The sequence below is a fragment of the Cyprinodon variegatus genome, unplaced genomic scaffold (genome assembly GCF_000732505.1).
Source record: "Cyprinodon variegatus isolate N-32 unplaced genomic scaffold, C_variegatus-1.0 Scaffold475, whole genome shotgun sequence".
NCBI lineage: Eukaryota > Metazoa > Chordata > Actinopteri > Cyprinodontiformes > Cyprinodontidae > Cyprinodon > Cyprinodon variegatus.
The window spans coordinates 92,821-108,093 of NW_015150928.1; the positions used below are offsets into that span (position 1 = coordinate 92,821).

The 15,273-nt window shown below is 35.8% G+C and overlaps 1 protein-coding gene across 2 annotated transcripts in view; it reads left to right on the plus strand.

Annotated features, from left to right (window-relative positions):
• Positions 1-15,273, plus strand: part of negr1 (neuronal growth regulator 1) — a 221,910-nt gene that overhangs the window by 73,146 nt on the left and 133,491 nt on the right. For both annotated transcript variants that reach the window (XM_015389834.1, XM_015389835.1), the window contains exon 2: positions 972-1,210. In XM_015389834.1, coding sequence (XP_015245320.1) covers positions 972-1,210 — 239 coding nt within the window. The remainder of the gene's footprint in view (positions 1-971; positions 1,211-15,273) is intronic.

Genomic DNA, 15,273 nt, shown 5'->3' on the forward strand with positions numbered 1-15,273 from the left:
GAGAGAGAGAGAGAGAGAGAGAGAGAGAGAGAGAGAGAGAGGGAGAGGTATGGATTCAAGATAAACACTCCATAACTGTCTGTTTGTGAAATGTTATTTTTGTAAGATTATTAGATAATTTCCTAAATATTTGACAGAGACTGCAATATTAAGAGTTCTAAAACATATTTAAACTTATTCACATTTTTTTAGACAGCAGCTACAGACCTTATTTGCAGTTTTTTTTTTATTATTTATTATTTATTATTTTTATTATTATTTTATGGTCCATCTGGATCAGGTTTCCCTCTAGAGAAAAAAAATGTTACTCATCTTTTGAGAAACAGCTCAACTCAGTGGGATTGGACGAAGAACACCTTTGAACAGAAATTTGAAGTCTTCCCACAGATTCTGTTTGCGATTTAGGTTTGGACTTGACCTAGGTCAATCCATCGGTGATATGCTTTGATCTAGATCATTCCATTTTAGCTCAGGCTGTATGTTTGGGGTTTTTGTCCTGCTTAAAGCAGTACCTCTGCTCCAGTCCCAGATTCAGTGTAGCTTCTAACAGGGGATTTCTCTTGGCTTACTAGTATTTAGTTCTATCTTTTATCTCATCATCTAAAGAAAACCTTCTTCAAAGCTTTATGTTGCAACCACCATTCTTCACAATGTATGATGTATCCAAGGCATTACTCTTTGCTGTTCTTCAAATGAAATCCCAATGAAATATATTATAGGTTGAAGTTGTAATATAAAATATGCAAAACAGTTCAAGTGGTATTAATACTTTTGATATTAATAAACAAACTGTTAGCTGAAATAAGATTAATACCATGCAAAACAGACTCTAGCCGTGCTGGAAATGGATGACATAGTTTTCACAGCATTGATAGTTGCATTTTGTGTGTAAAAAAAACAAACAAAAAAATGTCAAATAAATCTGTTTTTTTTTTTAAAGAAATCTAACTGAATCGTTCTTGTCAATTTAGGTGCTACCTGTTGGATGGGATCTCTAAAGGAGCCTGGCTGAACCGCTCAAGCATCATTTTTGCAGGGGATGACAAGTGGTCCGTGGACCCACGCGTGTCCATAGTGTCCAGTGTTGGAGACAAACATGAGTACAGCCTTCAGATACAGAAGGTGGACGTAACCGATGACGGGCAATACACGTGTTCGATTCAGAGCGAACGCAACCCACGGCCGAAGCTCCTCAACCTCATCGTAAAAGGTAGGACACTGTGTTTTTCTGCTGCTGTCAGTAAGCTTGCATTTCCTTCTAGACCTGCATTTTAGAAATTCAAATGTGTGGCGTGTCTTTCAATCTTGTTTGTTTGATGTTTAAAGAAAAAGCTCTTTTTTATTATTCCTGCTCTGTGTCCCTTTTATACTCTGACACCTTATGTGTTGAATAGAAGAGCAGTAGCTAAGAAAGTGAAAGCAAACTGACACCGTGCCTTTAGGCTACACAATATAGAGGAGAGGCTTGTTGATTTAAATGGCTGCAGGCAGTCTGCAGCTTTAATCAGGCCTCCCTGGGTTTTGTCACAGCAGGCATGTCAGAAAGATGTGATTCATATGACTTCAAACCTGTGTTGCACTATCATTGACATGCTATAAACAGTGTTATGACTGAGTTTGTGAGTCAGTTCAGAACACTTTAAGCTAAAATCCATGAAAATCAATCTTAAGCCTCGGCCTGTCTCTTTAAAAGGTTGATTTTTTTTCTTCCTTTTATAGATTTTCTGACAATCTGTCTAAAGGAAACACTTTTTTTAGGTCCCACTGTTTATTTCACAGCACATGAACATGAGGTGTTTCGTTTTTTCACTGTATATTTGGATGACAGAGATTCACTACTCCGGAGCTGGAGTTAAACTTTATCTACTTAAAGCAACACTTTAAGTTACTCTCCGAAGAAACACAATATTAGAGAAACACTATTATTCCAAGGACGATGGTTGGAGTTTGCATCTTATGGAGGTGTCGTCACTGTTCTGTAATGTAAACATGTCCAGCTGGTTGCTCGGTTGCAACATTATGAAAGCTATCTCAGCTGTTTAATCTAGCAGCTTGCCTTGCTTTGTGTGAATCTTAATTTTTTTGTATTTTCATCTGTGAGAAATTGCCTCATTTAAATGGAAGCCTGTACAGCAATAAAGCTTGCGAGGTTGCTAATCTCATTTGGTATGAGTCTAATTTGCAAAACAAGTCATCTTTCTTCTGAGGTACTTTAAACAAATAGAAGGCAGAGAACAAGTAGAAAGCTGAATGCATTCCTACTTTTTCATGTTGCTTCTTATCCTGAGCTCCACCTGCATCCGTCAGCTAACTTTTAAGCTGCTGACAGTTGAAGTGAAAACCTTTAATCATCTTTTCGATGGAAATGTTCTCGTTGATCTTGGCATCCGTGTGGATTATACAATGAGTCACAACTGACACGAGATCAAGCACAATCTCACTCAGATGGCAGTGGCCTGTCCCAGCAGGTCAATGCATTCTGCCACATCACTGAAACCAACATGGAATGGCTCAAAGAACATGAAGGGTTTCTGGCGGGAACATGCCCAGATTCCTGCAGACAGCACCTCACATCCCACACAACCCAATGGAATGTTTATTTACAGTATAAAGTAGGTTTGATCTGTTTTGTGCAAAAGCTAGTTTTGGTTGAAAGTTGATATTTTGTTAAAGTAAAATGAACGTTAAGCTAAAATACTAAAATTGTCAAATGTGAGGGATTGCTATGAAGTTAGAAAGAAGTCTGGTGATTTTATAAGAAAAACATGTGTTTTAACTGATCATCCATCCATCCATCCATCCATCCATCCATCCATCCATCCATCCATCCATCCATCCATCCATCCATCCATCCATCCATCCATCCATCCTGGCAAAAGTAGTTTTTATTTTTTTGGCCAAGCTGATGCAATAGAGGTTTTTCTTTTTTGAGCAACCATCTCAGATGTTTGCTTTATGAGTATTATATAGTTATGTACAAGTCTGTTAGATTTAAGCACGTTTTGATTTAATCATGCAAATTGTAGAATTTTGATGGAGAATTTAGCCATTTTCAAACATGTTCTGCATTCTAGCAAAAGTTAGTCAAGCAGACAATATTTCTCTGTGTTTCTTGTTGTGGTCTGGTGGTGTACCAGTGCCTCAGAAGCTAAAGCAGAGCTCTAATTTCACCCGTTGGCTCTTTGGAGCGCCGCTCTGACTTTGCTGCTTTAGTGGCCTCTGTTGAAACATCAGACCAAAAGTGGGCGAGCGAGTATGTGCCAGAGCCAATAACATTTAACCTGCCACTGCCAGGCTTAACAGGGATTTGATTGGGGGTCCCTGTGGGCTTTGGGTCAGGGCTTTTAGCCAAACAAATACGCTTAGGGTAGATAGTGGGATGGTGAGCCTTAAGGGTAAGGGTAATCTAGGTTGTTACTATCATTTGACATCAGTTTATGGTTGCATTACCTCATCTTCCAAACAGTAAAAAAAGTTCACACTTGTGTGATTTTCTCATTCATCTGGGTTATCTTTATTCTCACTAAATAGTAATTGAGTATTTTTTGGTCTGGGAGCCCTCTAATACCTCAATTATTATTGTAACTTCACTGTATACAGCTGCGACATGCTGATCCACACTCCCAAGTGGAGCAAAACTTCAGAGAGAGAGAGAGATAAGGTATTGAGCTTTAAAAATTTAGGGTAGATGAAGTGAAGAGCACCTTTAAGAGCACATTTTAATGTTTCTAAAAAAATATGATTCAGTCACATATTCTGGCAAATAAACATTTGATCATCAATAATCATGTTTTGCTTCTATTATTATTTTTTTGCCTGGATTTCTACGTGTTATTGAAAGGTATACATTGTTCAGCAGGTAAAGTAGAACAAGCAGCCTCTTATAGGATAACAGGACTGGGTTGCTATAAATCTAAATTGATCAAACATAAATACTAAAAAAGTCAGTGTGCATGCACTGTCACAAGAAATTATGTTTCCATTCATGTGTTTTACTGTCCTTTTATCAATACTAGGCGACCTGTGTTCCCAGTACAGCCCTATTCATTCCCAGGAACTTTAAATTCATCAAATGGATCTAATTAATCTGTGATATTATTTGATCTAGTGAAAGACTTTGTTTGTTTGAACTACAGAATCAAATTTTCACAGTAGAAAGTTTAATTTAAAACAATCTAAGTCCCGAGAGCTTAATGTTTGGGTATTTTATGCCCAAGGTATGACATGTAAATTCAAATTGTACCTCAGTAGATTAAGTGCTAAAAAAAACCCACAATATTTTGCGGCATTCTTTCTGGCGGTCTGAGAACCCAAAGCTCGCCGAACCCAGGAAAAAAATCCTTAAAAAGTACTCGAGAGATTTAAAAGGGAATCTCCCCTCCTCTGTGTGCTTGGTCCACCGGTGGCTTTGCTGGAGTGATACAACTTATTCAGGTCTGGGCGGAAACACCATTTGTTAAAGGAAAGCTCTGTATTTACACCTTGAAGCTCTCTCTACAGCTTTTTTTTTTTTTAAAGAGATCACTTGGGAAAAACTCTTTAAATAACACTTCATAATATATATGCATTAAATAACTGGGAGACAACAGATTTTGATAGAAATTGTAATCTTACTCAGATTAGAGAAGTTGCTTAGGGTTACAGAAGGCAGCACTTACCAACTTGGCTCACATCTTATGAAGTGGGCCTCGATAAACAGTTAGAGAAGCATTTTATACATCTCCAGTCTGCCTCATCATCACATCATAACATCATTACATCATACACGTTAGCAGATTAGGAGACATCCATGGCTCCAGCCATATCAACATATTACACTTTGTTTTTAGCTGAAGGACCTCATTCCATTCCCAACTCTTTGCCACTTACAGAATAAAGATTATAACTGTAATCTGTATCTGTGGTACTTGTGTGTTACTATCACATGTTGTTGAGAACTGCCCAGGAACATCATTGGTTCTAAGTATAGCCTGTATACGAGTCCGGCCATTATTTACCTCCGCCGACAGCGAGACCCGGCCGCTAATGGAATACAGGCCAATATTATAGGATTTATGGTATGCATAAAAGGGTCTGTTTCAACCTGCACAGACTGGCAACCTGTCCAGGGTGTACCCCACCTTTTGCACACGGACTGCCGAAGATAGGCACCAACCCCACCATGACCCTGATAGGATAAGCAAGAGAAGATGGATGGATGGGTCTGATCAGAAATATTTTTTATTACTGTTGACCGGTTGTACTTAACTATGGCTATGTATTGTCACCACACAGTGACTAAACATTTCACATGGTTTTTATATTTTTACTTATAGAAGGGCCATTGATATTAATAGAGCAAACACACAAAATGACTAAAAATTACTCCAGGTAGAAAGAAGACATCTCTGGATCTAAAACAGATAGAAATATCTGAAATAGCACAAATGAAGAAATGCACATGATTCAAATGTGTGCTCTGTCTCAGAATAACAACATAATAGAGTTTTTTTTTTTTTTACACAAATGGCTCTCAATATGAATTATTTTCTTGTATTGGAACATATTTACTATAGTGATTGTTTTGACAACCCTACAACATAGCATTGCTTTGTTCAGTTCTAAACTGAACAAAACCATGTAAGTCTCAGTGTGAGAGGTGTTATTGATAAATTCTTCGCCTTTAGTATCTAAAGAATATTGTCGCACATTCACTTTAAACGTCTTCTACTGTGAACTATTGTGCTCCAGCTCTTACAAACCTTTTAACTCCTTTTTAACACAAGGTGCTGATGTCTAGTCCATCTTGCCATTTAGCTTTGCTTCTCTCAGACCTTACAGATGCTCCATGCCTCCAAATGTTGTGATAAAACCTGATTAAGCTGTTTGGCAGGCAGTAATGGTCACTACAGGACCATCATGTATTTGGAAGCGTTATCTTTCTGAAGAACGCTCTGTAATTTGAATCCTACCAGGGGTGTTTCAGGTCATGTCAGCTACTCACCGCTGCCCATATGGTCCCAATCAAACTCAAACTAATGTGCCAGCTGTCAGCTGCATATTATATTTTGCAATGGCTGCGCTCCTGATTGTTGTGACCCAGTGTTTAGGATCTGCCAGAAGGTTAGCCTTGCAAATGCCAGCTGATGTTCACAAAGGTTCATTTTAGCTTGTGATGCTTGTAAGTAATACTCAGATAAGAGTTTTGCTTTGCTTTTTCCCAATGATACATTAGTTTTGATACATCTTATTATATTGCAAAGCTAATTTTTAAACTCTTTTATTTTTAGTCTTAACAACCGCACAGACTTTTAAATTACACTCTTAAACGACAGGGTGGCTGGATGGTACAAACGTACCTCTTCTAATTGGTATTATTATGGCAGGGTGTCTACCAGTGGCTAGGCATCGGTGACTATTATTATTCTCTTGGTATAATACTCTTATGTCATTCTTATTATGTTTATTCAGGTATTTTTTTATATGCACTACATGATATATTTGTTTTCATTTTTTAATCACTGTCTTTTTATTTGTTTTTTCTTTTCCTCTGTATACACATAAATATGAACCCATGGGTACAATTAGGTCAAACATATGGTGTGTTTGAAAGACTTACTTAAAAATAGTACCTGCAAAATAGGTCTTAGGTCTGCACAATGTGTTTTTACCCATGACCAGAAGGGAGAGCACATTTTGATATTGAATTACCTGAAAAATTGTTGTTTATTTTGAAATGCGTCAAGGACTCGACCCCACGTTCTTTTTCTTAGTAGAGTGCTGAACATATCATCTTATTTTTCCAAGTTTTGAGCAAGACATAAAGACATTGCTTGTTAGTTGGAGGAGCAAGAACCCTCCATCTGATTAGAATCAGCTACCTCACTGATAGAGAACAAAACAGAAACACCTGCCTTTGAGAGGCTGGTAAAGTCAACTTATTGCCACTGGTGCCATAAAGAGCCCTGAGATGGCTAGGTGTTACTTCAACTACGAGGAACCTGGACAGAGTATGGAAAACATCTGACCAAGACTGGGAGAGTGCTGGAACATGTGGAACAGTGTGTCACAATGTGGGGTAATGTCCGATAAATACTGAGCCAGAATAATGGAATAAAGTTTCTGGATTGTAAACTATCTTGTATATAGCTTGTATATATCTAGCTTGTAATGTATCTTGTATCTAAAAAGTGGGATTGTCGGAGACTATATTTTTTTAGTTGTTATAATAACGCCAATTTCTTCCCCATGAGAAGGTCCTTAGAACTATGAGGTCCACTCGTTTGCTGTCCCAGGATCTGCTGAACTAATTGTTTAAAGAAAAGGTGCAATTGGGCTTTATTTGTTCGCATTTGAAACAAATACCAAAGTACACCCAGCTGCTCCTAAAATATTGCAACATTCTGAATATTACGGTTAAATCAATGTTTTGGTAAAAGTTTCATTTGGATTTCAACATAGATTTATAATCATGAGATACATTAAACTAAACAGTTTTTGTTGCCATGTAGGGGGGGGTGTTGCTTAATGCACATAATACACTTATTTTTGCCATTCTTATATTTACAGGGTTATGGGTAAAGAAGCTCATACTAGCTACTACTTTACTGTTTCTTGTACACAATAGAAAAATAGTAGTCAGGCTTTTTTAAGCCAGCTGACCAGCAGTCAACTGGTTGAGAGTACATGTTACCGTCAAACTCAGGGAACTCCAGACACTTTGATACTTTCTCTCACATCTCAGTAAAAGGACTTTTAGACATTGTAAATGCTGTGATGAAAATGTTCTATTTTATTACCAAAAGACTAACTTCTTTGATTATAAGTAGCAGTATCTTCTTTTCTTCATTTGTTTTTTTTTTTTTACTCATATTTATTTTAGTTTAAGGAGAGTTTCTTGCTCATGTTGTTGTCAAAACTGGGTTCAATGACAATAAAGGTGTCTTACCTCATCTAATCTCATCTGTTTATCTGCACTCTTAGAATCGTAAAAATAGTCCTTACATCACATGCTTTAAAGTTACATCAAGCTCTATTTATCAAATGTTTAGAATTATTAAAGTCAAATGATGATTTATCTTATTTGCATTTGATTCTACTTTTAAGATATATTGTTTTATATATTTTTCTTGTGCATCTAATTTGTTAGGTATAATATAATCCAGAGCCACATATTGGAGTGAAATCTGCAAACAGGAAGCATGTGAGATACCGTACATCTGGCATACTCCAAGTGATAGATGCCTATGGTCAGCTTTCTGACAGCACTTGAGGTGGTAAAAAATGTCCTTCATTTCACTTACAGTCACTCTAATTTATAAATGTTGCAATTCCCCTTATTTGTGCTGTTATGCATATCCATAGAGCTGTGCTTAAAGAAACCTTTGCTTATTTGCTTTTGTCAAGATCTGCTTATGTTTGTGAAACATTACCTGTCACTGTGTGGCACTTGCGTGAACATGCTTAAGCCCACTCATGGAGAACACAAGGATTATTTTATATATGTGATGTAACACAGGGAGCAGCTCTGTCATGTTGCAAAGGCTTCTGGGAGCATCGTCTTCTTATCATCTGGAATAATAGGGGGAAAAAAGTATGAGCTGGTACTTTAATTTGGGTTTTTCGGTCCACGCATACACTGTCTATTAATACTACAATCCAATAAATGTTGCTGTGGGCAAAAGGATTTCACACCATTGGATTTTATTCTCACTTTTTGCTTCACTAGATTGTGCACTGTGAGAAATATCTTGGAAAATGGGAAGTAGAGATTAGGGTATACATAAAAAATTGCCAAGGCCTGAACCTATTTCAGATGGATGGAGGGATCTTTTACTCTCTGATCCTCTGAGCGATTATGCTGATCTGATGCTGTTAAAGATTAGTCAACAAGTAAGTACTTCTTTAACTGGTTGCACAATTACTTAATAGTGTGCACTACCAACATATAAAGAATTATCTATGACTGAAAAAAAAAATGGATTATTTGATAATGAACATTTTAAAAAGACACATAAAACAAGATTCAGTAGAGATACTCACAAAAAACACCGCTAAATGAAATGTTTAATCTCACAATCCAGATAATTAAATTTAAAAAACAAAGTATTTAAGAACTGTTTTGTACACAAATTATGCATTAAATATGATTGTCTACTTTATTTCTAAATGCTACTTTTGTGTTATATATTCAAAATCATATATTTAGTCATTATTGGTGTCTATATAAAATTCATTACATTTGATTAACATTCTTCAGACATATTTATGTATTATTATTCTTTTCTTTTTACTGTTATTATTTTCTTTTTACACCCTCAGTTTATTAAATTAAAAGCATCTTTTTTACCCTGTTCTGGAATAATGTTTTTTAAGTCATATAAGTTGCTTTTCGTAATGCGCATCTTGAAGTATTGCATCAGAAAGTCTTGATAGAAATGGTAAAATTCAGAGCAACTCTGAAATTTGCTTTAGTCATTTTTTTTTTTTGCGATAAGGGTTAATGGGCTAAGTGGGAGTCACATGACTGACAGGCTGTACATGGCTATAGTGTTTACTGTGAAAAAAAAAACACTGCGACACTTGAAACTTTACAAGTATCATTATTATAACCAAACTGTGTTGAACTCTGTGTAACCCCACTTGAAACTCCATCCCACTATTAATTAACGTGTCAGAATCGCTTGTGTGCATTTTTAAACACACATACATGCAGTTTTCTGGGCTATATCTGTTGCAATGTAATTAATGTTTTGCTTCATTGTTTTGCATTTAGAAAATCACTGATGTCTTGAAATCAATATAAAAAGTCCAGGACTTCACAAAACCTTATGTATGATTTTTATTACAAACTTGTTGTACATGTTTTGAACATCTTTTGTTCCCCTGCCTTATATTACTAAGAACTTTAAATGGGAAAATGAGCTTTACATGGAGATATGAGAGACTGTGTTTTTCCTACTATAATCACATCCCATGGGGCTTCTCGGTTCCAGCGATCTTACACAACAGGAATCCTCGTTAGCATCACCCTTTCCAACACCTGAATTACCTGCTGCTGAATTAGAGGAATTGACTGTTGCCTCTCTGGCATGTCTAAGAATAATTTTGTCTCCGCGTGACATTTATCCCCACTGAGACCTTATGTCACAGCAACAGATTCCTTTGAATAGAGAATTCAAATTGCATCAGCATTACAGCTTAGTCAAATATGGCCCATGTGCAGCATTTTACCGTGCAGCATCACGTAACATTTTGTTGGTTGACATCCTCTTCACAGCTCCTAAGTTTGGATATGGCTGTGCACACATAATTCTCCTACATAATCTTCACCAGAAAAAAAAAAAAAACATGTTTTCATTTTATTCATTTTTAACGTTGTTTAGATACATGTCTGATCAAGATAAAGTCATACTGACCCTGCAGTCTTTAATAAAGACTAATCTGACCCAAAACAAAGCCCTCTTTTTCCCTTTCCTCATCATATTGTACTGCTGGTCTTCATCCGTATACTCTCATCCCTACTTTTACTGACCTATATACAGCCTATCCCCGGCTCTATCTGATGCAGGATACGGAGGAATGAGAGATTGCTATCAAACCCAAGCAGGCTTTCCATACATCACATGACTGGCTTCCCTCTCAGTTTCTATTCTTTTCCTCCCTCCAGCTTAATTAAGATTGAAAATGTGATAATGCATTAAATATGCACAGCACCTCTCATCCAAGAATATCTTGTCCTGAGGAAAAAACGGAGAAAGTGGCATTCTCATCCTTTTCCACACATTATTAAATCATTTTAGGTATTTAATTCATATTTATACATTTATCAACACAAAATGTAAATAGTGTTGATTTGAGTTTGGAAAATACTGAGTGATTAATCATACTAATAAGGTTTTGAGTGTTTTTTTTATTAGGATAGTGTTGTGCTTTGTCTATCCGACTGCTTATTAATATTGCATTGTATAAACCAAAATCATCTGTTGTAGTTTGCATGCAAGGTTTTTAAATTTTTATCAAACTACTATTGATCATAATTTTACTTGAAAGCTTGAAGTACGTTGCCTCGGCATTACCTGTCTATCCATCTGTAACTGAGACAGGTTTGTTTAAATAAGTTGAAAAATAATTTGACCTGTGTGTTACAACTCTGATCTATGTTGTTTTCTGCCAGAGGTGCCCCTGATATTAAAGTTATGTAGTAAATGCAGTAAATTTAGCATCAATCATGTCCGTTATAAAAACTCATGCTTCATTATGCAGATGCTTTGTGTGTGTTAATGAAGGTTCTCTCACAGTCGTTTTCCACATTGTGTGCTTACGGGCTTGTCCTACTAAAAAGAGTATTTTTTGTTTTATCACAAAATTCATGAAAATGTATGATTTGCATTTATTGTTTTCACACACACTGCTATATACAACATTTCTGTGATTGCCTTACAGGTAAAAATAGAATATTATGTAAGAGCTGGAAGCAGGTATTTTTTAATTAAAGAAATGTCACCCTAAACATATGTTTAAGTGCTGTACAGCATTGTGCGTTAAGTACTTGGTCAGGGCTCTTTTGACATGGATTACTGTTTTAATGATGCGTGGCATTAATACGATCAGCCTGTGGCCGTGCTGAGGTGTTAAGGAAACCCAGGTTACTATAATAATGGCATTTTGATTTCCTGCTTGATTGGATCTAGTTCCTTTAACTTCCTTTTAAAGAACAAACAATAGATAACCTGCATGTTTTAGGTCAAGCAAATTTGCTGGAAAGTGAAGCAGATGCTATGTTTGTTTGATGAACAGTATTATTAAAATTTTTTAAAGGTTTTTATCTTCTTCGCATTATTAAAGTTTTGCTCAAGACACCCGGTGCAGATGCTATCTTTCAGTGAACGGATGTAGAATTTAGTTTGCGGTCTTGGGAAAGTTTGTGGTTTATACAATGGCTGTTTATTTTTATATATATTAACGCATTCTGGAATGATGATTAGTGACAGTTCCAGTGTAAATGTCTTTGAGATAATACTTTTTTTACAGGATTTTGCCAAAAAGGCAAATAAATGCTGCAGAGAATGTGTTGCCCAAGTAGTTGGATTTCCCATAGTCCATGAATGCAACATGGAACGGGACATCTCACAAGCTGTCAATAACGTTTCCCCACCCACTCCCGTCAGACTGGGGTCAAAATCTGAATGTGAAAAAAACTAATTTAAAGTGTAAAAAGAAATCCTGCAACTTTAAAGGGAATTTGAAACTAAAAAGAAAGGGGTTTGAATCTGAAAATATAAAATCTAAAACTGCAATAAACTCAGATTATATGGTAAAAATTTGACATTCAATATCAATTTATATTTTTTTTATTTCAACTTTCATTTCCTTAGTTTCAACTAAAATGTATAACTTTACAAACATTTTGACCCCTTTCTGACTCCATACTTTATCTTTCACATTTAAAGACTGTATCAGTTTGGATAGAGGATTTGTTAAAAATAAGAAAAATGTAGAGTTCAATTCCCTTATCATTGATTCTGTCTTTTAATTTAAGACAGGTGTTGAAGTTGATAACAGAATACATAATTTTAAGTCAGACCGCAAATCTTGTCTCATTATAAAAGCGCTATAATTTGGTGTTTTTTCCCCCCACAAATAGTGTATAAATGTCCTCACACGGTCCAAAATAAAAATAAAGGACATGGTATACCCAGTGCATTATTTAAATGTTTTTCTGTTACACATTTAATAAATCAAAGAACCTTACTTTTTCCATTGAAAAATGAAAAAAGTCACTTAATGCCCTCTTTCATGCTAACACACCCTTCCTCCCTTATTGTTTTATATTCAAGCCACACAATCAATACTTTATGATGAAAAAGAATCTACTCATGTAGAGTCATAAAAGAGGAAAATAAGTATGAAGTATTGGCTCACTGATTTAATAAATCACATTCCCTATCACTTTCAATAATAATCAAGAGTTATTTTTCATCACAACAGTCCAACAGTGCTTGCAACTACCTCTAAAGCAATGCACTGAATGGATCAACTTAATAAAAACCTTCAAAATGTCATTTCTCCTGCATTAACAGCCAAGAATTTCCCATGTTAATTAGTGGCATCAATAAAATAATGTTTAAGCATAATTGGAATTTAGCTATACCTTGTACTTCACGCTGTTTCAAATCAATACCACACTGTACACATATTGGTAGTCAAGACGCTTCAGAAGTTGAATGTTAAATTATCCATATTTCATCTAAACTTAATCTTATCCTGACGTTTCTTCAATGGGCACTGTAATCCAGATTAAACTGGATCCTGCTGTCCCTTTAATGTTTCTTAAAACAGTATAAAAAAGATGTTAGATGGAACAAGGAGGCTACTGGGGAAGTACCAAGGAAGCAGAGTGAAGTGTTAGTCCTGGGTTTGGAAGGTTGTGGGTTTGATTCTGGCTTTACTGCATGAGATTTTTTATGGTTGAATCTTGTTTTCAAAAATATGGTGAGATATTTACCTATGTTTTATTTGAGGTGTTGTTACAACTGTTAAGTGTTTTGTCATGCCAATTTAATGGTGTTAATATAAAGTGACCCCCTTTTGTATATAAGGGTCTGTCAATTTATTTTTTGTCATTTTATAATTGTTTACCTTTCTCTAACCCCTGCCCATTGGACAACGGGTGGAAATAAGCCATTGGCTACAATCTGACATGTTTACATTCATGTGTTTGTCATGTGCGTTTATTCAAATGCATTTTCCCTATCAAATAAATATATAAATAAATTAAATTGAACTCTCCAGTGAACTCTCACATGTTTGTTTACACTAAATTGCCTACATATCAATGTGAATATCACTCTAGTGTAAAGTCTTCTTTGTGAGCATCATGACTAAAAGGGCTGTGTAATAAATTCCCAGTCTAATAAGCAGAAGACAACTGGTAATGATTTTTTTTCCCTCATTGATTGAGCTTTACTACAGGTGGATGCAAAATAATAATTATATTGATCCCAGGGATTTTACAGTTTTTTTACTTTGGTCAAAACATGAACATTTTCTATGTAGTTGGGTGATATCTAGAGTTTTTTTCTTTCTTTTTTTAGGGGAAGCGGGGTGGGGGTGTGGCAAAAGATGAAACTGGGTTTAATGAATCTAGGAGTTGAAATAGCCACAAAACTGTCTACATTTCTTAAAACTGGCTACCTCTGCACCACTCTAGTAGATAGCGCCGTGTAGCCCTTTTTGAGTGTGGTACTGCACCAATTCTGTAGTACTCAGTCACAGTTGAAGACGTGGAATGACTCAAACCCCAAACAACATGGATTTGGATAAACATATACAGCACTGGCTTTTTTATCAATTAATTTTATTTTGATAGCTTGGTAAAATATCGCAATATATAGTGATATTGCAATATTGTGTTAATATCATGACCCAAGTTTCGTGAGCCATTTCAGATTGCAGCACACATGCCAATGCTCCCCCCTAGCACCACCCACCACTATGGCGAAGGTACAACGGTACAAAGCCTATTACAGCTTTAACTTCTTCAAGCAGTTTCATTTTCAAACTAAAGCTTATTGGACTTTGTGTGAATGTAGCCTAAATGTGTTATTAGTTAGTATCAAAATGAAAAAGAAAACAGGCTTTTTGTAGTTAAATGGGATAAGATTAGTTTTTTTGTAATGTAAGTAGAGGTAAATTACTTGTGCACCAAAAGCATTTGAGGAGTTGATGATTAATATTTAAACAATGTGCTGTGAAATTGTATTATAGTGGAAAACATAATGTGTGGGTTTACAGAAACAGATTCACTATTATGTCCCATTACATTTAGCCGCTAATCATTGTCACTTGTGTGAATGTGAGGGGGTTTGTGTATCCTGCTGTTGTCTTGGGTCTACCAAATTTGGGATCCACTGATGTGTTTGCACATGCTTCTGACAATGTGTGCATTTTCTAAATGTGTGCATGAGTTAGGTTGCATTTATGCTTTCTAATGCATCTTCATTACGGAAATAGCTGATATTAGCTACGGTTAATTAAAATGAGTGAGGACAAAGGTCAGCTATTCAGCTCTCACATCTCTATCTCTAGAGAGGGAATAGATACAGCTTGAGTGGAGAAGTACCTGGCAGCTTCTATTTTGGCCTTTGTAGTGGTCTTATGAGGTAAAACATGTTCTTTCAATTTTTGGAAATGTTTATTTTTATTGCACATTATTAGGAACTTATGTTGGTCCAATCTATGTTGGTCCACTTTTTTTTTCTCTAAACCTCATATTTTCTTGAAAGTTTTTGT